General features: G+C 41.5%; 1 protein-coding gene across 5 annotated transcripts in view; it reads left to right on the top strand.

Moving 5' to 3' along the window:
• The window catches only part of RALGAPB (Ral GTPase activating protein non-catalytic subunit beta), a 63,448-nt gene that overhangs the window by 23,796 nt on the left and 14,942 nt on the right, over positions 1-24,710 (top strand). For 2 of the 5 annotated variants that reach the window (XM_032704855.1, XM_032704859.1), the window contains 15 exons: positions 1,977-2,012; positions 3,707-3,908; positions 5,279-5,446; positions 6,210-6,324; positions 6,573-6,720; positions 9,442-9,506; positions 9,689-9,821; positions 11,787-11,920; positions 14,288-14,470; positions 16,705-16,856; positions 18,471-18,658; positions 20,788-20,894; positions 22,453-22,605; positions 23,239-23,448; positions 24,184-24,342. In XM_032704855.1, the coding sequence (XP_032560746.1) occupies positions 1,977-2,012; positions 3,707-3,908; positions 5,279-5,446; positions 6,210-6,324; positions 6,573-6,720; positions 9,442-9,506; positions 9,689-9,821; positions 11,787-11,920; positions 14,288-14,470; positions 16,705-16,856; positions 18,471-18,658; positions 20,788-20,894; positions 22,453-22,605; positions 23,239-23,448; positions 24,184-24,342 (2,153 nt within the window). The remainder of the gene's footprint in view (positions 1-1,976; positions 2,013-3,706; positions 3,909-5,278; positions 5,447-6,209; positions 6,325-6,572; positions 6,721-9,441; positions 9,507-9,688; positions 9,822-11,786; positions 11,921-14,287; positions 14,471-16,704; positions 16,857-18,470; positions 18,659-20,787; positions 20,895-22,452; positions 22,606-23,238; positions 23,449-24,183; positions 24,343-24,710) is intronic. The other 3 variants (XM_032704856.1, XM_032704858.1, XM_032704857.1) reach the window with 3 other exon arrangements.

The raw sequence follows: 24,710 nt of genomic DNA, 5'->3' as shown, positions 1-24,710 counted from the left end.
CTACCCTGGTGGTTTTTTTTTTTTTGTCCCAGGGCCTCATGTCTTACCTCTGGAACTCTTTAACCTCCAGAAAGGAAGTCACAAAAATTGATCGGTAGAAAAATGTCCAGCTTTTTGTAGGTCTTGAGAAGGAAAACTATCTGAATGGGTGGAAGGGTGACTGAACTTGCTCTACTTGACCTTGCTTTGCTGGGGAGGGCTGACTATATAATCTCCAGAGGCCCCTCCGGTCTCAACTCTCCTGGTTCTGTCAAGTTAACTGCTGCCCCACTCTTGTTCAATTTTCTGTCATCTTCATAGTGAACTTCTTGTAGCAACCCTGACTCGATTCAGGAGAGACATAAGTGTTCCACATTTGTGGTTTAGTCTGTCTCTCTTTGGGAAGAGAGAATTGTTCTCTCTCACAAGATTAGCTGGAGGTCATCTGTATATGGCTGAGTGCTTGTGGAGGTTATCACCTGGAAAGCCGTTGTCCTGTTTGCTCTTTCAAGGTCCTTCAAGGTAGTCCTGTGTCAATATTTGGATTCTGAAGCAGAGTGATGATTTTGCCATCACTGGCATGATGCTTTTGGGCCTTGAGTGACCTTATCAGGTTTTGGTTTCTGCACCCAGACCTTTATGGCTTTATGGTGGGCAACTAATAAACATCACTCTGTTGTTGTGAGAGAGTAAAAATGACCTGTTGAAAAATGTGTAGGTGGTTTGAAAGCAGCTGGATCCTGATTGCATAGTCTATAGAATAAGATGGGTGGATGGTATTGATGTAGCTGATACTGTAGGTTGAATGATCCCTGTGATAGAAAACACCTTCATAAGAAATTTGCTAGGGAGCTTGTATGAGGTTGACCCTGAGAATGATGTACCTGTGCCAAGTGCAGCTCCAGTGGCAGGATGTGTTTCAGACCATCTTGGCCATACGGTGTGTGCTGTTGCTGTCCTCAGCCTTTGAGAATTGGGAGACACTCACGAGTACCTTGTGCCAGCATTTCAGCAACTGAATCTTCCAGTCCGATGGGCTCGTTCTTAGTCCTTGTCCCTATAGCGGTTGGTCACAGCCTGCCAGCTCTGTGGTTTATGGCAGCTGAAGGAGACACCTTGCTGGGTTGCTGGTGTCACCCAAGTGCTGTTGGCAGTGGGGGAGTCTTGGGGTGTACCCTCATCTCCTCTGGCCCTCCTGTCATTAATGTCCCAGAGAATGTTTCTGGGGTTCTAGGAGCAAACTCCAAGCAGCCCTGACTGGAGACATCTTGAGTGCTGCTGAGGGGCTCGGTGGTGGATGTTGGTCTGACCCTGCCAGTTGGTCTGACCACTCTTACCCAGGTGGTGCCTGGTACCTGGCAGCTGGAGTCCTTCCTCTCTTCTTTCTCTGGACATTGATTAAGATGTTGGTGTTTCTGGGAGTGTTCTACCTTTTGTTTCTGCTTTGGAAGGTTGTTGGTGGAGCTGGGGGTCAGGAGAGGCATGCTCGGGTATTTTGGTTGTTAGCGGCTTGGCTTAGGGCAGTGGGAGCTGTGACACTGTCACGATCTCGTGGTTTGGAAGCAGCAGTACTGCTGTGAGGAGACTGCAGGTAAGTACTGCCCCCCTGCAAGACATACCCCAAGTCACAGGAGCCCTAGGATAGCCTTGTGTATGCTCCACGTGCAGTGTGACACAGGGACAGGTCTGTGAGCTGGGAAGGGTTAATACAGCCTGTTAAAGAATGGATGTACATAGATATGAACAGCTCTAAATCTTAGTAGTATTTTGTAACTTTTTGTTCATTGTTTTGCATGGTACTTTCAAAACCATAATTTTGGACCTGAATGCCAATTTCCTATGTGTTTAATGAGCTTGCTGTATCATAAAGCTTTTAATCTATTTTTTAAAAAAGCTAAAAGCTTCTTAACTTATATTACAATTTCACCATCTTAAAAGTATTTTATAACTACTGCTGTCCTTTGATTTGTTTCCATTTTATTTCTATTATCTTGCAGCATCTTTTATCCAAATTCTTCTTTCTTATAAATCTTGTAAGTAGGAACCAGTAGCTTTTCCTTAATTGCTGTCATGCTTTTCTTTTTCCATAATCCCATATTTTATTTGTAAATTCATGCTCATCGTCTCTTGTAGCTTTTGCACTTTTACTTGAAAAAGACAAGTAATTTTTTTTGTGTGTGTTTTTCAATGGGGAGGATTGTTGGCAAAAGCAAATTAATCTGCCTGAATCAGTCCCATCTTTTCTGTACTTTAGTCTGTGATCATGTCATGAATTTCAGGACTTTGCACTAACCATGTTTTTTTTACTTAAAGCTTATTTTACAGACCTAGTGTTTGATTTGTATGCATTGTGCATGTAGTGTTTTTTTCCAACTACAGCATATTGCTGGATAGCTTATTTAGGACAAAAAAATGGCTCATGGGAAGATGCATAAAGATTTATGATTATTTGCTACTTACGTCATGAAAATTTGCAAGGTAACCATAGGTTAAATGCCGAATTTGAGGACAAAAATTCAGAGTAGACACTTGTCATTAAGACATTTCCTTTAAAAAATAAAACAAAAAACCCACTATCTGTAAATTATCAGGTGTTCCAACTGCCAAAGTGTTAACACGCCTTTGTTTGCAAGGCTGACTGTGAACCTGCTGTTCCCCCAGTGTCCCAGAGTTGAGACAGAGGAAGTTCTCTTATGCCAGTGGAAATACATTGATGTGATTCTGTCAGGAGCACACATTGTCTGCTCTTTGCTTTTGTAGTTATAGAAATTTTGGAAATCTGTAGAGTCTTAGCTAAAAATAAGAAGGCACTCTTTCTGACATTAGTAATCCTGGAGTGAAGCTGTCCAAGGAAAACACAAAAAAAAAATTAAAAAAAAAAATCCCATTGAGTGCAATATATGTTTTGTTTTGGCTGCCATCCTGGAAGAAAGGATGGAGCCTGCAGAGCGAGTGGTCTCATATCCACATGACACTGTGTGAAAGGGGGACCAGAAATCTCTGTAGGAAGACCTGGTTTGGGGTGGATTGGCAGAACTGGCCTGCGGGAGTGAGCACAGAGCTGGCAGAGCCGTGTCCCCGTTAGGTCACAGAGGCTCCTGAGGGGCTGCTGTGGGACAGGGGCAGGAGTGGGCCAGCCCCTGTAGCTGCTCTCTGGGGGCTCTCGTAACCTCATACTTGGCACTTTCAGTGGTCACGTGAGGAGAGGGACACCGAATTAGGAGAGTGGGTTCTACAACCTTCCTTTTCTCTTATGGGTCCTTAGATTTTTTGGGTTGATGTTCAGAGCAGCATGAGATGAGTTGGCCAGCTGGAAATTAAGCACTTCCTTGGAGGTCATAGTAATGACACCATCTAAATTTTGGGGATTTTTTTTCAAGGCAGGAAGGCAAGGTGGCACTTCATTGTTGTGGGGACGAGAACTAGGTGAGGGAGATCCTTGTCCTCCAGAGAGGGTAGGAAGCTAATACTGGATATAATCTTACTCTTCCCAGCAGAAAGGAAGGGGCAGTCTCCAGCATATGAAGGTCAGTTGTTGTCATCCTTACAGAGCAAAAAAGTTAGTTACACCCAAAAATTCTTCCTGAACAGAGGCGCTGGCTCAAATACAGTGAACTAACAGCTTCATGTTAACTACTAAATTGGACGTGATCTTTGTGTCCCGGATCCCATGAGCCTGTTCTGTACATTGGCACACACAGTGAAATGCTGTTTTTTCTCTTCCCAGCTATAGCGACCCAAGCTAGTGTGGAGTTCCGCCGGAAAGGATCCCAAATGTCCACAGACACTATGGCTTCCAACCCCATGTTTGATGCGAGTGAATTCCCAGACAACTATGAAGCAGGAAGGGCAGAGGCATGCGGGACACTGTGTAGGATATTTTGTAGCAAGAAGACTGGGGAGGAAATATTACCAGCTTACCTATCCCGGTACTAACCTACCTTCCAGTTGCTTTATTGACTTCGTGGTGCAGATTAATTCCCAGTAAACGGCATTCTGCTGCTGTCCAAATCCCATGGTGCCAGTTCAAAAAGCACCAGGTTGGCCTTCAGAGGCTGGAGGTGCTATCTCTGGCTAACCCCAGTGCTGGTCTCCTCTTGCATTCTCATGATGCTGATTTTCATTGGGTTTTCTTCAAGTTCCAGTTGAAGGGGAGTCTCTTAAAGTGTGCCTCCAGCTGGAAGGAACATTTTCTTTGGCACTTTCTTGCCTCTTGTATTTTTATTTTTGTTTAATCTGTCACTGAATATTGTTCAGATGGAAAAAGTGTGCAGACATGAGACTTCGTACACTTTATTAGACCACAGAGGGTCTTGTGTTGTCAAATACCACAACACTGGGTTTGGTTTTTTGTGGTTGCTTATTTATCACCCTTCGAATATTGAAATGTGGGAATTATTTGAAACAGCTGTGTTTGAACTGCCTCTGTGTTCAGTTTTGTTTCTAATAAAATAAGGCAGTCTTGCCTATCATAGTATACCTTCTTCCCAAATTTTTAGTAAGTAAAATAGCAAAGGCTAAGGCAGAGAGTCAATTTTAAATCATGATTCTCTCAAACTGTTCGTGTATATTTTTCCCAGATGGCATCAAAACTTCCCAGAAGACTGAACAATTTTATATCTTGAATGTTGTAGTATTTTGCTTATAGATAGTTCATGTTTCTCTTGCCTGGTCGGTGGGACTCCTCTGGGTCTGAAAGCCTTCTGAAAAAGCTAAGGAGGTATAAGTATTCTTTAGCCAGAAGCTGCAAAAGAAGCTGCCTTGGAATGGCGGGCAGCGAGTTCCTGCTCCTGTTTTTTCATTTGAACCGGTTATGTTGGTTATGTTTGGTCTCATTTTCCAGATTGCTGTCCTGACATCCTGTCCCTTGTCCTGTCCACCACTTCTCCTGAGATTTCTCAGTATTTTTCTTGTTAAAATCAAGGTTCCACTCCCACCCTTACATGGGAAGGGAGTAGCGGGAGCAGGTGGTCCAGCGCTGTTAGTAATCAGCTGGGTGTATCAGCACAGCTCCCAGGCTGGGTGTTGCAACAAGTTAGTGATTTCAGTAAAACTGTGCTGCCTGGCTTTTCACATGAAATACCTGTGATCTGGGAAGGTCTTGTTAAGCTGGTCAGATGTGTTTTTGCCCATGCCAAAGTAATGTGGGGGGATGCTCATATCAATATTTCCTAGCTCTGGTTCTGAAACTTACTATATTTTATGTAGACAAGATCAAATAGTGGATGCACATTCTTGTTCATGTGGGATTCTGATGGTTTTTATATGCAAATAATTTAATTTTATCTTTCTTTGTCAGATTTTACATGCTTTTAATTCAGGGTTTGCAGATAGCAGATTTCGTTTGCCACCCCGTTCTTGCCAGTGTTATTCTAAACTCCCCTCCTCTGTTCTGCTGTGACCTGAAAGGAATCGATGTCGTGGTTCCCTACTTCATTTCGGCTCTTGAAACTATTTTACCTGACAGGTAAATTGCTGTTTCCGTATAAACATCATCAGATGTTAGGAGGTATTTGTCTTCTGTCATTCCTGAGTAGTTTCACCGAAGGAATTCTGCCGCGTGGGGCTCACAGTGCATGATAATAGCAGCACTGTGTAAGCTCAAATTTTCAATTTTATTTGAGGCAGTTTTCTTTAAAGCAATAATAATGCTTTCTTTAAATGTAATATGTGAGTTGGTAGCTGCATATTCATGGATGGAAAGCAGTACCTTTAAGAATAGGGAAAAGGAGCGATTTAGCTCAAATATATTGAAAGCCTACTGATTTTAAACTTTCATAAGATATTCATTAGTGGCTGTTGCTACAGTGAATTCAATAAGTGAGTAATTGTACACAACGTTAAATGGAAAAATTGATAATTTAAACTGATGAAATTGGAGTAGGTTCTTAAACCAGAAGATACAACCTCACTTGTCAGAGCTTTATAGATTTCTGGATGTTTTGCTAAGTAAAGCACTTAGTAGTACTCTCTGAATGCCTTTTTCAATGCATGTGTTATGTCTTGGTGCTGCATTTTGTTTTGAAGTTATGCATAAAATATTATTTATCTGCTGGGCTTAAATCTGAGCCAGTGCTTCTTTTGGATAGGTCTTGGAAAGAAACAGCTACATTGCATACTGCAAATTACTTAAGACCATTGGGTGGCTGTGTATTTAATTTTAACTTAATTAAATTTGGCTCCAGATTCCTGTGAAAAGTTGATTAACTGTGTGATGCTTTGATTTGCAGAGAACTCTCAAAGTTTAAAATCTATGTAAACCCCACAGAGCTAAGAAGAGCTTCCATTAACATCTTGCTGTCTCTGTTGCCTCTTCCTCATCATTTTGGAACAATAAAGTCCGAGGTAGTAAACTTATCACTTTATTTGCATTTCCGTTTTATTTTCCCTGTTGTTTCGGAGTGGGATTTGATGGTTTGTGGGTTGTATTGGGTGTTCTCTTTGGCACTGAAACACTTACAGCGACCGAGGGAACAGTAAGACCATATTACAGGTTGTCAGTAGCAATGGGTGCTGTGGATGTTGACTTTTGAAACAATACCCTGCTGACGTGATCTTTAATTGATACTGAAATAAGTGTGTTTTTCCTTCAGGTTGTCCTGGAAGGGAAATTCAGCAATGATGACAGCTCAACATATGATAAGCCAGTAACATTCCTGTCCTTGAAGCTGAGGCTTGTGAATATACTTATAGGAGCTTTGCAAACAGAAACAGATCCCAACAACACTCAAATGATACTAGGTTATTTCAACTTTTTTATTTATTTACTGTGTTGTAGAAGTGTCTGTCTTAATCTGTCCTGGGATAACATGGGTTATTAGTAATGTATTGCTTTGCAAGAAGAAGGTTTAAATTCCTGGCAGGTTGTCATATTGTAATCTCCCTCATACTATGAAAATGTCTTAAAAAGCCTCATGTTTTTGTTAATCTCTTTCTTTTTACAGATGTGGAGTAGTACTTGAAAAGTAGAGGGGAAAGTAAAACACATCCTAGCATAAAAAGTCAGTCATAACTAGGAATGGAAATAGGAAAAATTGTCATTTTAACTTTGGGAAGGATTCACAACTAATGGATTACAAGGAAAACCTTAGTTTTTGGCATAGTTAAGCCTAGAAACAAATTGAAGTACCAGAGACTGATAGTCCAACTCTGGCAAAATACAGATGACATTTGTTTAGCAGTGTGTAAATCCTCAGGCAAAAGCCAAAGTTTTGAATAGAGTCTGGAGATGCACTGTGCACGGTTTGGCAACAAACTGTTCTTCGAAGTAAAGGGTGGATTAACGTGCTGAATACTCAGAAAGGAAGTAGAAGATAAAAACTTGGATAGTGCATAATCTATCAACTTAAACATTTTCAGACAAGTAAAAAGGTACTTGCCTATTATTCTCCCCCACTTTCTCTTTCAACATGATGTCCTTACGACTTCCCTGTTGTCTGTTTAAAAAGGCAACAGTGTGCCTTGTTCTGGGAGGCAGAGACTCTAGCTGGTTAGCAGGGGAGGGCAAGGAAATGATGTGAGCAATTAAGGGAAAGGAAAGAAACAGAGTCTGCAAAGACTTTTGTAAGGTTACCTTACAGGAGTTGAAACAGTTTCTTTTCTAGCAGAAGACTAGAGTGGAGTAATTTGAAAGAATGATTTGCGACCAGTGCTGGTGAAGGGGTGAGGATACTCCTGGTTTGCAAGTGAGACCCTCAGAGCATTGGTGCTTTGAGGGTTGCCCCACCTCCAGTGCCACGTCTGGCACCACAGGGCGATGCTCTGTTAGACCCAGCCATGCAGTCCTGTGCCCCTCACAGCCAGTTGGTTTGCAGCCAGCTGGGTAGGTGCTCTGCCTTGAACAGGATTTTTGCTATTATTATTCCCATGCTAGTCCATCACAGTTCAATCTCCCCCGTATTCCTCTTCTGAAACTCCTGTTTCCATATATGAAGTTATTTCCTGCTGGCTTTAGCTGGAAGGGGATTCATGAACCTCCATTTTAGCCAGAAATTCTCACATGTTCACCAGCTTCTCAACAAAAACACTGTTTCCAGCTGCCACTAAACGTTTGACAGCAAGTGGTGCCTTTCATGGAATCACAGAATGGTTTGGGTTGGAAGGGACCTTAAAGACCATCTTGTTCCACCCCCTGCCATGGGCAGGGACACCTTCCACTAGACCAGGTTGCTCCAAGCCCTGTCCAACCTGGCCTTGGACACTTCCAGGGATGGGAGGCAGCCACAGCTTCTCTGGGCAACTGTGCCAGGGCCTCCCCACCCTCACAGGGAAGAATTCCTTCCAAGTATCCCATCTAACTCTGCCCTCTGGCAGTGGGAAGCCATTCCCCCTTGTCCTGGCATTTCCCTTCATAGAACAAGTGGTGTCTTCCTAAATATTCATTGCTGGGTGAGACAGGGAAGAGAGGCAGAAAACTAAAACTGGTGCTACCAGATATGTAAGTGTCAGCCTGTTTCAGGTCCATGTCCTTACTCCTTTCCTCATCATCTGGAGGTGGTGCTGCCAAACAGATACAGGCTGTTCACCCTATTTTACTGAAAACAGATCAGCAGTTTTAATTTAAATGTGTTACACTTATATCTTTCCCAAGGTTGAAGAGAAAACTCCCTCCTTGCTCGTTTAGATGCAGTGGGGTTGGTGACCCCTGCACTTAAGAGCTTCAGCTTTTTGAATACAGTATTTCGGTCACTGTTGGAAAACATAGCATGGAAAGTGAGAGGCTGGGGAAGACTTCCAGGTAGAGGGAATTTCAGTGTATGCCATCTTAGATTATGAACTGGCCTTCTGATACATATCCTTAAATTTCACCTGAGTTTTTAAATGAGCACAATCTGATGGGAGACAAGGAACCATTCCAGCCCTTCTGTGAAGCCAGAATCCTTCCAAACTGAGGAATTTGATAGACTATCACAGAATACTTGGGGTCCAAGGGACCTTTGAAGATCACCCAGTGCAACCGTCCCACCAAGGCAGGGTCACCTAGAGCAGATTACACAGGAACACATCCAGGTGGCTTTTGAATGTCCCTAAAGAGGGAGACTCCGTGTTCTCCCTGGGCACCTGTTCCAGGGCTCTGCCACCCTCTGTGGAAAGTTCTTCCTCATGTTGAGGTGGAACTTCTTGTGGTTTACTTTATGGCCATTATTCCTTGTCCTGCCACTGAATAGAGTCTGGCACCATCCTCCTGACATATTTATTTTTCTATCTTGAGATATTTATATGTATTGATGAGATCCCCTCTCAGTCTTTTCTAGACTGTGTTCAAAGCATTTTTAAAATAGCTGAAAGCAGCTTCCATCTGCTTCAAATGGCTAAACCTGAAGCAAATCCTGTGTTTTAATAAGAGATTTTATAAAACAGGGTGGCTATCTTGTATGCTAGACCTTCTGTGCTTCTTTGTAAATTTTAGCAGTGAATATTCTACTGCAGTCTGTAGTTACCTTCTGATATCTGGTTCTGCAGGTGCAATGTTAAATATTGTTCAGGATTCAGCACTGTTAGAAGCCATTGGCTGTCAGATGGAAACGGTGAGTTTTTCTTTGTTTATTAAGTTACCTCTTCAGAAAGAGTACATCCCTCACTTTACCTGCTACTGAAAGCAGCTCAGGTAGCATCTTGAGGTTTGATCATCTTTTGTATCTGAGAGCACCCGCTGGCATAAGGAACTCTAATCAGAAAAAGCTCCTGTAAACTGCCTTTCCCTTTGCAGAACGGTGGTGAAAACAACCTGTTCAAAAGCCACAGTCGCACCAACAGTGGCATCAGCACCGCGAGCGGTGGCAGCACAGAGCCCACGACGCCCGACAGCGAGCGGCCAGCACAAGCCCTGCTGAGGGACTATGGTAAGGACAGCTCTTTGGAAAACCCTGTCACTGTATGCCAGGATGATGCTGCCTGGGTTTTTCTGTTCCAGTTCTGGCTAATCCATTAATGTGCCCAGGTATGAACCCAGGTGGACAGTCCATCTGTGTGTTGCTGATTTGTGCTCTCGTGCCCTTCCGGTGGTTGTTTTAGTCCTACTAAAGGACTCTTAACATTTTCAAAATAAGAATGTAAAAGCTTATGGAAAACGTGTTTGCAAACTGCTTTATTTTAACTTATGTTTTCAAGACACTTAGTTTTTGTCAACAATAATGGGATAAATGTACACCAAGTGTAAATTAATCTCTTCATTCATTTTGGTGTCGTTCCAAATGCTCACCTGACCTCTGCAGCACCTTTTCTTAAACCACATTTAAAAAACATTTAAAGGACTCTGGTTTTTGTAAAGCAAGTAAGCAGAATGCTTGTGATGTCTCATTTGTTATAACAAGAGAATTTAGTAATTAACTTAAGTTTGCTATGTCTTGTACTGTACATTTTTGATTCTTTGTAGAAAAATCTATGTTGTTCTAACTCTGTATAGTAAGCTGGCTGAATGTCAAGATCCTGCAATTTCGTTTGCACTTTTGTCTTCATCAGTTTAACTGATGTTGGCCAAGTAAATGTGAGAACAAGTCACCTTTTTATTATACGGTAGCCTCAGTTAACAACTCTGTCCTCACCAACCAAAAATGTTTGGTGGTGGTTTTTTTTATCTAGTTTTATAAACAGCAAGAGATGGGAGATTAGCAGGAAAGGCTTCAGTATATTCTGGGGATTCATATAAACATGTTGGTGCTTTCCCTACAGGATTTGCTTGTTGGAAATTATCAAATTGCTAATTTTCAGCATACCATTTGAATTGTTCATGGGTGTTTTCACTGACAAGTGCTTGTAAAAATATTCATTTGTGAGATTAAAAAAAATCTTCTAAATATTTGACTTACTGAGTCTTCAAACCATGACATAACTTGAAATATATTTTGTAGCATATGCCTTTTATTGGATTTTTTAAATTTCCGGTGCACAGAAGGTAAGGTTGTAAGGAATTTATGAAAAGAATTTGTGTTTCCACTGGATGCTTCAAACAAGAGAAAATTGAAGACAAGATGGTCTATTGTAACTGTTTAGCCATAGCAGACTCTTGAATCTGCTGCTGGTGTAACACTGAACATAGCTCTTGAGTGGTTAATATGCTGATTTAAGTTTTGGGAAGGATATACCTTAGCTGTCGTAGTTCTCATGTCTCTTTATAACTAGTCATTGAGCAGTTATTTGTTTCTGACATTAATTTACATACTTTGGTTTTAACAAATACATGTAGTATTTATGTTTCTAATATTTTGAAGTGAGAACAACTGCTACTTAAAACATTTTCTATTTTTAATTTTGAGCTAAAGGTTCAAGGGAGTGAAAGGTTACAAAAAATTGTCTTTCTCCAGCACTGATTCTTTCATTATCCACATCTCTTGAACCTAGTGCAGCTTTTGATTAACACTAGGTAAGGAAGGAATGGTTAACTTCTGACACGAATATCTAAAATTACGTGTGCTCTATTAGTTCATCAATACAATTACTAATGTTTAATATACATTACCAATGCCTAAATTTTTCTGAGACTACAAGACATGCAATTTAAGTACAATAGCAAAACCTGAAGCTGACTGTTCTGCTGCTGAAGTGCAGCAGAGCACTGGGATTATCCAAAATGCCTTAAGAAAAAATTAAATAGAGCTAGCTAGTCTGAATGGGTTTGTGTAATGCCTGGAGTGTACAGGAGGGAGTTAGCCTATGCAAAAGTCACCAAATTTTGAGATTCTGGGTTGGGTATGATTTATTTTATGTCTGTATTGTCGCTGCTTTGCCTTGTGCCTGTGCTTTGCTTATTGTCACTAATGCTTAGTTATTTTCCCTCCCTGTGGTGTGGTTTTGGGGTTATATCCTAGCTCTTCATACAGATACAGCTGCTGGACTGCTGATACGCAGCATCCACCTGGTAACCCAAAGGCTCAACTCCCAGTGGAGGCAGGACATGAGTATCTCTCTGGCTGCCCTGGAGCTGCTCTCTGGACTGGCAAAGGTGAGAGGTGCAATTTGGTGTGCTCTGGCCCCTTCTCACAGGGTGGTTTTAGTCCTGTTTGGGTGAAAGTCAGGACATCAAACAGATTTCTGTGCCTGAGTTTGTCAGCGAATGTTCTGTTTGGGCACCAGAAAAAGCAGCATTGTAGGTCATTTTCTCCCAGTTTAAGTGCACTGTGACTCAAAGGACACGTGCCCTGGGGGTGCCTCTTGGCTGAAACTGCTGCTCAGGATGGCCTGTTCAGGCACACTGCTCTGCTGCACGATTCTGGCAGGTTTTGTTGAGCTGGCTGGCTGGCTCCTAACCTTTCTCATGGATTCCCACTTGTGTCTGGCTTTGGTTTTTGTTTTGCTTTTTTATTCTACGCAATCTGCCGTATTAGGTTGCATAGTTGAGGAAGAACTTGCCACTAAATTGGCAGTGTCAGTGCAGGACCCTGGGCCATCAGTTTTCAACCTTCCTGTAAACCATTTGATGTAGCTTTGCTTGGCTGGGGGTCTGGTCTGTCCTGTTCCCTCTGTAACCCCACTGGGAAATGAGGTTTTGGTGATGTTAGTTGGCAGATGGCAAATATGCCAGGGAATTAAACAACTTTACTGCCTTTTTTGTATTGTACCTGCTTTTCCCCTTCCTCCTCATTTTGGAAATAGTTTTTAGAGCTTGAAGAAAGATGTCATATTTTTAATATGGAGGTGCCACCTTCTTCAGAGCTTTGTCTGCATACAGCTGCTTAATTCAACACAAATAACAACTAAAGCTACTAGGTGGGGACAGGAGGAGAACTGTTGAGAAGCAAAATGCCCTTTTCTGCCTGAGGGCTCTTGTCCCCAGGCTGGACTTCGTGACCTTTGTTAAGCAAAAGTCTAGTGTAGTTACAGCAACCATGATAACCTGGCATGACAATTCAGCTTTTCCTGTCATATTTCCACAGGAACTCAACAGATCTCCTTGAAATATGTGTCTCAGGCAGGTTTTTAGAGTGTGAAGTCAGCACTGAGCTGTGTTGGACTGAATGCTTATTTATTATTGCAGCAGCATGAGCTGAAGAACATATTTGAAAGTGTTTGCAATGAATTAATGTATATTATGGGGTCTTAAAGAGTGTCATACAGAACCAGGGGTTTCTGCAGCTTGGTGGTTTAGCCAAGTTTTCTTTCTGTTTTTTTTTTCCTTCTCACAATGATATGGGAATGTGGAAATATATTATCTTTTCAAATGCCTCCCCTGGTTAATATTAAATATTATATTTAATAATTCTGACGCAACTGAAATCATTCTTCCCTGGGATCTTTTTCCCCTTCATAACAAAGTGGGTAGAAAGAAATCACCTCTTCGTGCAGAACTGCAGCAAGGAACCTGTTCTGTTTGTGCCTTTGGCGGTGACAAGTCCCAAAGCCCTTCTCAGGGAGGGGCTGCCCTGGCTTATGTCTGTTCAGCACCAGGTTATCAGTGGGACTTGGGAAAGTCAAAAATGCTACTTCCTGGAAGGTTCATGAACCTGCCTTTCATAAACTCATCTTGAGGACACTCTGCCATAGATCTTGGGCTTCTAAAGGACACACTGCCTTAATCCTGGGGCTCTGAATTGTCACTCCCATTTGTGGAGTACGTCTGCCTGGCTCCAGTGCTGTCACCTTCCTGCCTGGATAAAAGTGCACCTGAATGAGTAAAGCTCTACAAGGCACAGTCAGATGCTACAGAGTAGGAAAAATCCAGCTGTTCCTGTGCTGAGTCACAGTTCTTTAGCGGTATAATGCACACCGTCATGACTGTGCCTGGCTGTTTCCTGACCCTCTGGTCTGGAGCCTTCCTCCCTGCAGCCCTGAGCTGGGAGAGAAGCAGAGGGGTGTTGGCAGTGAGTTTTGGGGAATGGGTTATGGGTTTTTTGTCAGCCTGCTTCTCTGGGAGTGGCTTTCCTGTCCCTTTTTCTACTGGTGAAAGTTACTCTGCTGAGAGTATGTCTAGGGGAAAGTTATCTGAGCAGAATGAAGCCCTTTGGGAAGGGAGACTCCCACTCAAGAGAGACTTGAGTGGGTTCTTAGAGATATAGAATGGGTTGCCAGAGCTGAAGAAGTGGCATTTGCTGAAAGTAAATTTCCAATACTGCAAATTCAGCTTGCATTTGATTTCTTATCAAACCATGTTGGTACCACTCTTGCTCTTGAAAACCAAGTCATGCAATGTGGTGGCACCTCAGTGCAGCATTTCTTTCAACTTAAATAATTTTACCCACAATTTTAAACTGTAATCATAAAAGACCTCAACTGCTTATTCCCGTTTCTTAAAACTGCATTTCAAAATGCACTTCTTTCTTCTCTGGAAGATTTCTGTGGAGGAATTCTCACACTGTCCTCCTTGCTTGACCAGGTGAAGGTGATGGTGGACCCCTGTGATCGGAAGCGGGCGATCAGCTCCGTGTGCAGCTACATCGTGTACCAGTGCAGCCGCCCGGCCCCGCTGCACTCCCGGGACCTGCACTCCATGATCGTGGCAGCGTTCCAGTGCCTCTGCGTGTGGCTCACCGAGCACCCCGACATGCTGGATGAGAAGGTCAGAGTCTCTGCTGCACAGATTTTGAGCACTGCAGTTGTGATCCTTTCGTGCCCAAGCTGTTGGTTTACTTTAAAATATATATATTTTAAAAATATACTTAAAATATATATATATTTTAAAAATGTACTAAAATATATATACATATATTTTAAAAATATACTTAAAAAAATATATATCTTAAAAATGTACTAAAATATATATACATATATTTTAAAAATATATTTTAAAATATACTTTAAAATAGTGGGGTTTTTTTTTTAGGAATTTCAAAACTGGGTTTTGTGCAAAATACTTCTGAACTTCAACTCCCGCTCTTTATCCTCTGATAATGTTTTTGGCTTCAAGATTACCTTTATAGTTCTAAGAATATCTCAATCTTTCTTCTTGCCTTGTGAAACTGGAAGAAGAGAGAAGAAACCTGGAAAAAACCAGAAAACAAAAAGAGAAATGTGGAATTGAATGGGGTACATATATAGCTACCTGCTGCAGGTAGCCATGACTCTTGTCATTTCTCAATTCTTACATGACTAAAGCATCTTCTAGACTTAACAGAATTCCTCTGGGATTTTGATAATCAGAGCTTGTTTCACCAAGAAATCAGTTTTCTAGAAACTGAGCAAAGCATAGCTCAGTCTAAGATGAAATTTGCTTGGGAAGCTGGAGAAGAGCATGATGATGAGAGCGTGATGTTTCTAATTGCCTTCTGCCCTGCTGCTTAAAAAAATAAAAATTTATGTGCATAGTTTTATTGTTGGTCTCCTTTCAGAGCCAACTTTTTGTATTTTTATAGATTGTGGATTTTTATGTATAATGTAATATTTTGATGTAGCTTTAGATAGAACATTATTTCTTTTTTTTTCTCCTTGCAATGATATGGGAATCATACTTCGTTTATATATTCTATAACACACATAAAAATATATGTATTTTTAAAAAATGAGAACTGAAAACCCACAAGCAGGACTTTATTTAAAGATGCTTTATACATATGCTTTGGAGTACTGGCATGGCAGTAGGTGACTGGGACAGGATGGGTTTAATTCCCTGGGTTTAATTCCGTGTCTGGGTCAGGTCTGGATGTGGCACAGCATGGGTTTAATCAGTTGCCTTATTCCATTTCATTAGGATCTTTTTTTATTTCAGTTGGCAGTATCAGGAGATAGTGTTATATACTGTGTGTGTTATGAACTGGACAGAGTAGCTCATTCCTGAGTCACGATAGTCAGGCGGGGACCTTTCCCTGCATTTGCACATATTAGAAATGCAGCTTTTCCAGGTGCCTCCCCTTATACTTGCTTTGAATTTCACCTGCTGTATTGGCAGTCAAAACTGTAAACTCTGCTGCAACTCTTCACGGCCAGTCTTTGCAGCTCAGTGCTTGTTAATTTTGCTCTGTCAGAAAACTCTTATTTTTCATCTTCACCTCTTATTCTATATCAGTGATGAATATAAGGAAGGACAGAGGCCAAGATATAGAACCCTGTCTGGACTGCAGTGGTACAAACTGACCGCCTGTATTCAATTTTAGCCACTTATTTATTCAGTAGCGTGCTTTCCTTGTTATTCTGTAGCTCAGGCCATGAGATCTGAACCTTTGTTGTAGCAATCCAAATATTTTCAGCAGATGATTTTTTTATGTACGGCATTTGTGAGTCATACCTGTGGTTCTACTGAGTGCTGGCCTCTCCTGTGATAGATTTGTTGAAGCTTTTACAGTGTACTTTTAGAATATTCTTCTCTTGATGAGTTACATACCGTGATATATTTTACTAATGAAAGCTGTTGGCAATTGAAAGATTTAGAAAAGGATTTCTTGCAATTTGCCAGATGAGTTGATTCTTAATGTGCTTAGAACTTAACAGTTCTACAGAGAGTCCCAGAAATGCATTATTCTCTTTAAATATGTTTACATTTTTCAGTTGCATTCATAATAGTCCTCTTGACAATTTGGTACATGTGTAATGCAATATACTGTGTGTATTTATTCATTCAAAGCACTTTTTACCATTAGCATGCAAACATAAGTAGTTATCTATAGATGGAGAAAATACCAGTTCTGTAGCAAATGTGATCTTTCTCTAACAGTGTTGGAATAATCTTCTGCCTTTATTTCTGACCTCATATTACCAGCAGTGCTTTATTTTACTTAATGAAATATCACTGTTTCCCTGAGGTCTTGGAGATGTTTATTGGAGTGCTTCTGCTTTAAGGTGGTTCCTCTTGTGTTCTAGGATTGCTTGAAAGAGGTACTGGAGATTGTGGAGCTGGGCATTTCAGGGAGTAAATCCAAAAACAGTGAACAGGAGGTCAAGTACAAAGGAGATAAGGAGCCAAACCCCGCATCCATGAGAGTAAAGGATGCTGCTGAAGCTACACTAACGTGGTATGTAATTAATTTACCAGAGTACCTTTAATGTTCAGTGTTGCCTCGACTGAGGGTGTTTAATTAGGAGTTCCCAGCTGGTGATCTCTGATGTAACGAGCATTTGAGAGGTTAGGCAGAAGCTCCCTTGCTTTGCTCTTTGGGCAGGATGCTGTCTTAAATCTGTCCCCCCTCCCACTCCAGGTATTAACAGAAAAGAGATCCCTGTGATCACTGTTTTCCCCTCCTGCCTGCTCTCTTCCTTGTACACCAAAACTCAGACCCTCCTGCAGAGGCCTCTCTGCAGACAGCAATTCCCTCTCTCTCCCACTTGACCTAGTGATCCTGTCTTTCCATTGCCCCTTCTTCTCAACCTGACAACACACACTGTCCCCACCCTGACTGGGAACTGAGAGACACTGTGTGTGATAGCAGGGAATGGCACATGCAGCAGATGTAGCTGGAGCAGGATGGGATGGCTTCCTGCCCACAGCATTGGGCTTACTTAATATATTTGAGAGGTTCTGCTGGAAATGCAGTAACAGATAATGTGTGGGCTGGGGAGGGGAAGCAGAGAGAGGAAAACTGGGATTTGCTCCAGAGAAACTGGAAAGCACTGTGTTATGGGCTGAACAGCATGATGGTAGACAGGACAGATTGAGGATGGGGAGGATAAATATGTTTTGCAAAAGGTGATAGCTGCTTTCCATTTTGCTTTGGTTTGCAGTCCAACTGTTATAAATGTTGCTGTTAGTAAAAACAACTGTGTAGTTTCAAAGGAAAAGCTACTGCCCTTTGGAACTTGTAGACAAACCTTTATTGTTGCCTAAAAGTGTTTCTTTTCATTTAGGGAGAGGAAACTATTTTCAGAATAAAGTGGAAAAGCATGTGGGGAGGATTTTAATAAACTTGCTTTTGGTCTTGGTGCTGGTGTTAAGAATAAAGTCCTGACTTAGATCATATGATCTTCAGTGTGACACTGGACAACTCTCATTAGTGGTTCCTGCCATAGAAATTTTTAGTTTAGGTACTGTTAGGTAGATCCTGTACAACTTCAGATGATTTAAACTGATGGTTCTAGAAGCCTCCCAAGGCTGTGCCTCCAAGGAAGTAGGCACACCTGGAGGCTTTCTTCCAGGGAAGGTTGCAACCATCTGTGGTTGTCATGCTTGTGTGATTCTGGATGTTTTAGGGTCTTAATCCCTTGAAGAGTTTTATGTTACTGTTATCTGTACTTGAAGAAAGCAAAGGCAATCATAACTAATGCACTGCCATATCTGATATGAGAGGACTAAAGTACGGATGATTGGAGAAATAATCTTTTAAGAATGAACATAAACAGAGCTGTGGAAGGGTACAGATTTTCATGCATTAAATCAAGTCTTAATATATTTATAACCTAGGTTATAAAGAAACTCGTTCTGTAGGCAGAGTATCCTTCTTTGTAGGTTTTCATGTATGTTTTTCTGAAGTTACTGATTACTTTAAAACAGGCTGATGGGTGAGGGCAGGTGTGCCCTGGCAGAGTAACTGCTAGATTAAGATATAGATGAAGAATATGAGTGCAGGTTTTTTCTTGGGGAAGAGTTCATTGTCTTAATCTGTCATAACCCTCAACTTGTTTCCCACTTGCAGCATTATGCAGTTACTTGGAGCCTTTCCTTCTCCCAGTGGTCCTGCTTCTCCATGTAGCTTGGTGAATGAAGCCACGTTGATTAAATATTCCCGTCTCCCTACCATAAACAAGCACAGCTTCCGTTACTTCGTTTTGGATAACAGTGTCATCCTGGCCATGTTGGAACAGCCTCTAGGGAATGAACAGAGTAAGTTCAGACTCCTCATTTCCTTCTTCCTCTGTTGAAACTCTTGTATAGAGCTGCAAAACAAAGGTACTTCAAGTGTCCCTCCCATGTTTCAGGGACTTACATGTTCTGGGTGTGCACACTGAGCAGAGGTGCTCTGGCATAAAGTGGTGGGAATAACTGTAATGCCACTAATAGTCAAACACGCACAAGCCCACCCAAATGGTTCATGCAGTTGTCAAGGTGTTTCACCCAGTTAGATTGGATACTTGCTGCTGACTGTCACTGAAATTATGGGTGATGGACAAAGGCAAGAGCATTATAGTTTGAAACATCCTTGTTCATAAAACAATGAAAATGTAAAGAGTATAGGAGATTTGATGGGTGTAAGTGCTCAGCACATGGTGATGTGTCTCCTTTATGCTTGCACCATTGCTCTTGCTTGCTTTAGACCTCCTATTACTGCATATTTCTGTGGGTGCTTTCAACTCAGGTCATTTTTAGGTGCTTAGAAGCTGTTATAACTTTCCCATGTCCATCCTGTTCTGTCAATGACACCTCCTGTAAAGGAGATTTGTCACAGAGTGTTGGTTTTCACAGCTGAATCTTAACTTTGTTTCAGCCTCATAGACTTTGACCACCGAGAATTTATATTACAAAAGTCTGGTATTAAATTAAATGACACTTTGAACTGAATAACTGATCCCTCTGTAAGTCTTCATGTGTCATGGCATTACCTAACAGAACAGATAAAAATTCTCTTACATGCCACCTCAGTTTAACCTATGTTAGATCTGCTATATTTTCCTCATCTATGGACACGATGGGGCCTGGATACTAGTCTTGAGAACAGAGATCTCACAGAACTGCATGAACTGGCTCAGAGAAGTTATTTTGAATTGTGGTCCAGAGTGCTCTGACCTCATTGAAAATCATTAAACAGATCTTGCAGGAGGCTCTGATGCTGGGAGCTATTGCCACACATCCACCCCCAGTCTATGTCAGAGCAAGTGTGCTCCTGACTGGAATGGATTAGAGCATGCTAGAATGGCTAAGCAATTCTCATCCTCGCTCTGCCTCTGCTAAGTGCATTACTCAGGAATCCTGTAAAGCTATTAGAATCACAAATTAGATTACCTTTTCTTGCTGTGCATAACTTGCTTACAAATCCCCTTTGAATTACAAGATTAATTGCAATAATGAATGAGTACGTCAGGTCGCTTCTGAGGCAGATCACTGAAGTGAATGATTGTGGGGAGTTGGTTTTGGTGGTCTCTGTGTGTGCTTATGTAGCTATGCTGCACTCTGTACTTCCCCTGAAATACTGGGGAAGGAACAAAAATCTACTAGTTACCTGATGGTGCCAGTGTGTGGTTTATGTGCACAAAAGATAAATGTAAATACCTTTACGAAGAAAAGCTGTAGAACTATGATGATCCCTCATCTAAGGTGTCTATTATCAGTGACCTTTTAGATCTCAAAGGAGGACTGAAATCCCTGCAATGTTAAAACCATCATTGTACCAGTAGAAAGGCACCTCAGGACTCTGCAGTCTGACCTCCTGCTCTAACTAAAGGCCAGCATTGAATTTGGACCAGGGCAATGCAACTGCTGTTGTCCAAGTAGGTCTTGCAAACCTGTGAGGACAACTTCTCTATGTCCCTATTTCTTGTGAAAAATTTTCAATGGTGTGGAGTCAGAATCTTCCCCAGTCTTTGACCATTGTCTCTTGTCCTTCCCTTGTTCTTACTGCTGCTGTTTGTGAGGGACCTTTGCAGAAGGTCATGGAAGCATCCTGGAATCTGTGTCCATATGGTTGTTGTCTCACCTGAATAGAACTGGACAATCTTCTTCAGTTTCCTGGGGATAATTTGGAGAGAAACTGTGATATGCATGAATTTGGGTGAAAGTTACTTTTAATCATGAAACTGAGCTGGCAACTCCTGAACAGACCACAAAGTGGAACAGCAGTTGCCGCAGAGAGGAGGTTTACTTGCTTTTCACTGGGAATTGTCTTCAGGGTCAGGGAGGAGTTAACCTTGAAAACAAAACCTCTACCATCATGCCTGCATTTCTCTCTTGTTAAATGATTACGCAGTGAACTGTTTACAACATATGATGTGTTATTCTCTTAACCATGTGCTTTGCAGATGACTCTTTCCCCTCTGTCACGGTTTTGATCCGTGGGACATCTGGAAGATTTGCATGGGCCCAGCAACTCTGTCTTTTACCAAGAGGAGCTAAAGCAAATCAAAAGGTCTCTATCAAAGCCCGTAAAGAAATCTTTAACTTAGAGATGTTCAGCAGAAATTCCACTAATGTGAGACAGCCCCCCAGAGCTGGTGATTATACATTAAGGCTGAGCTACGGGGCCTTTAGCTGTAGGTAATGTGCCATATCTCTGGTGACTCTTTACCACTCGTGATTAGTATTAACTGCAGGCTGTGAAAGTGCTGTTGCCTTCTAGACTTGCTTAGGGGAGGGGTCATTCTCTTTTTTTTTTTTTTCTGAAAACACCTTCTGAAGTGGTGGGTAAGGCACAGTGTATTTAGTGTGTAGGCGTGAGTGTTGGTGCTGGTTTTCAGGTGTCAGGCAAAGCCCTTGCGGCACAGGGAGCGAAGTCTGGAGGCACAGAATATGGTGCTGCAGAGAGAACAGCTCTTTAAGCTACAGAGCCTAATGTTGCAAAGATGGCTGTAAACCTGCTGTGAAAAAAATTATTCAGATGAACTCTGGAACAGGTCCAGAGAGGAACAGTGGAGGAGAAATACCCCAGTCTCATTTTACACTAAAATTCCTTACTGCAGTTGTCTAGTGGAGCATGTACTCCTGTTATGAAAATTTCTGTCTGTGAATTTCTCCAAATCTTTAAATTCTTCACATGACCCTTGGTAAAAGAAAGGCAATAATGATGTAGCTGAAAAGAGTGTTTGTCAGTCTCAGCTGGAATGTCCACATGAAGCAGCCTTCGGGAAGACCCTCTGGGATGTGTTTGGAGCTGTGCTGTCACTGGAGCTGAGCCCCGTGGCTAAATAGTGTCAGTCCAAGTGTGCTACCTCTTACACCAAAGGACAGGCCATGACTTCACTGCTGAGCTCCTCACTTTTCCAACTTGATGGCATTCCATAACTTTAATATTAATAGTTTTGCCCTTTTGAAATGTAATTGGTAGTAAATAAACGTATGAAACAGTACTCAAGATGCAATGAAAGGTCTTGCTTGCTTGGACCTTATGCACCTGTAAACCTGCACCTAGATCTTTTGTTGCTCTCCTTGGTACCTTGAAGTTTGGAACTACATACTGGCAGTATAGAACATAATGTAGTAGCCATGTCAGAATTACACCATGATCCATATGTAAGCCCTTCAGATATTCTGGCAGTGCATCTCCCTCTTGACCCACAGCATTGCTGCTCTCCTCGAGGCCTTGGCTTATTGTGATCATCAGTCAGGAGGGTTGAAATGGAGCTTCTCAAACATTTGCCAGCTTTCACTCAGTACACTTAGAATGGGCTGAAAATAAGATGTTGCCATGTAAGCTTGCCATTTTTATTAGGATTTGCAACTGCTTAGAGGTTAGACAGTAAGCAGGGTTCATAGGTTCCAAAATGGGCAGAATTGTATCTCTTTTTAAAATTCAGTCACATTTTTAATACAGGCTTAAAATACTTAATGTTTTTTTAATGATTGGTTCACTAATGGATTAGTGTAGTCCTGGTGGGGAGGGGAGAGGGAATGTTTTTCATCTGCTATAATAAAGTATTGTCTAGTGATACAATACCTGGAATGTAAAAACAATCTTCTTTTTTCATCAGACATTTGTACCAGAACCTCGACCAGCTCCTAAAAATGATGTTGGATTGAAATACAGTGTGAAACACCGCCCTTTTCCTGAAGAAGTGGACAAGATTCCATTTGTGAAAGCTGACTTGAGTATTCCTGATTTACATGAAATTGTGAATGAGGAAGTAAGTAACTGTCTCTGACTTGATTTTCTTCTTGGGGTTTTTGACTGTTCATGAGTCATGCACTAATGTCTTGCTGTAAGTAGTTTTACTCTTTAGCTTGTCTAATTTCATATTAATGGAATAATAACATCTGCAAATTAATGAAATCTGTGCACTTTTCCAGGAAGATGACAATACTTTGGGTATGTTTTTTGGGAGGCATTGCGCAACATGTTTTAATGCTGATCCTAATACCTTGGTATTGTGGGAAGCAATGACTTGCGTTTTGTTGCTTCTTCTAGGGAAATGGAAAGGGGGGGCTTTTTTGGGACCTCCTGGTGGGGAAGAAGGGAGTGCGTGTCTCAAATATTTTAAAGTTTCACAGAGTCTAATGTATTTGAGTTTCTGTTCACCAGAACTGAAGCCATAGCCCATCGTGGATATTTACAACAGCTCTCTTGTGCAAACATGATGTTCAGATGTTCACTTTGTAATGTTGCAAGGTCTTGCTGATAGGGTTTTAGTAACTGTCCTGGCGGTGCGTTGCAGTTGCTGCTGTACCTGTGACTTAGAGCTTTCCTAAGGGCTGGAACGGTTTTCTCTGTTGCTCTTGCTGGTTTTGGTGAAATCAGCAGTTCACACAATGTTTTCTAGCTCGAAGAGCGACACGAAAAGCTGAGGAATGGCATGGCCCAGCAGATTGTCTTTGAGACTTCCATAGATCAGAAAAGCGAGGAGGAGTGGCGGAAGAAGAGCTTTCCTGATCCGATCACGGAGTGCAAGCCCCCCCCGCCGGCGCAGGAGTTCCAGACCGCGCGCCTCTTCCTCTCTCACTTTGGGTTCCTCTCACTAGAGGCGTTGAAGGTGATCTTTGTGCGCAGTGGGTGCATAAGCCATCACATTCACACTTGAAATCATTCCCACAGCTTGAGTTAGGTTTTGAGTGATTTTTGAATATTTTCTGAACGTGATTGCCGTGGAAGTTCTGCTGCAGAGGTGGTTGTGCTGAAGTGGTTTAGTTCTACATAAACACTTGGGGGTACATAGTGGATGTAGAGGTTTCTTTTTAAAGCTGAAATAAGAATTTATAGAGATGATCCATATTCTTAGTTTGAAATTCTTTTAGTTTGAAATTCTATTTTAGTTTGAAATTTGCTTTTCCTTCCAGAAAGCTGTCAACAAAAGAAGATGATTGAGCATTTGCAAAAATGATGTCTGAAAGTGCTCAATATTTTCCATATTATTGGTATTTAGGTTAATATGAAATTGCACATGTGACTATGTGCGTAGCTGTGATGTTTTGAAAGCATCTGCTGCTTTTGTTGTGTGCTCTTCCAGAGCAAGATCTGATGGCTGTTTCACTGGCAAAATACTGTTTTTATTTAATGAGAGTAGAATGCAACAAATTGTCAACCTGTCATGCTTGCTGTTACTTGTGTACAGTAACGGGATTATATTGCATCAGAAATTTGTGTATTATTTTGCTCTTAGAAAAGGGAAATGGTCTTTTTATATTTTAATGGATTGCTATTCCAGCCGCAAAGACCTTTCAGTTAAGATTTTTTTTTTTAAACTGATGAATTCTTGTCTATTGGACAGGAACCTGCTAACAGTCGTCTACCTCCTCACCTGATTGCACTTGACTCTGCTCTTCCTGGGTTTTTTGATGACCTTGGCTACTTGGATTTACTACCTTGTCGTCCTTTTGATACTGTTTTCATTTTCTACATGAAGGCAGGCCAGAAAACGAGCCAGGAGGTAAGTGAAAGTGTGCCAGCTAGTCTATATTGTCTTGTTTCTAGTAATTTTCAAGTGAGTAAAGCATCACTGCTGGTGATTAGAGTGGGGTGCCAGAACCGGTGTGAGCTACAAGTCACTGCATACTCTCTTCATCTGTAGGTTGAAGTACGTTGCTCACATTTAGGATTATTTTAACACTTTTAATATTTAAAAAAATATATATGAAAATATTAATAGTATTTTTATTATCTGTTCTGTCCTTATTGTCCTTATTTGTAGAGTTCAAAGATTCAGATCAGAAAAGCATTTCAGCTTTGTTGGCTCAGCTTGCAGGAAAGGTTGCAGTTTGTTCCAGCAATGTGCAATGTCAAGGTAGTTTGGTTTCA

The sequence above is a fragment of the Chiroxiphia lanceolata genome, chromosome 17 (assembly GCF_009829145.1).
Source record: "Chiroxiphia lanceolata isolate bChiLan1 chromosome 17, bChiLan1.pri, whole genome shotgun sequence".
NCBI classification, from domain to species: domain Eukaryota; kingdom Metazoa; phylum Chordata; class Aves; order Passeriformes; family Pipridae; genus Chiroxiphia; species Chiroxiphia lanceolata.
This window is presented reverse-complemented; position numbering and strand designations above follow the sequence as displayed.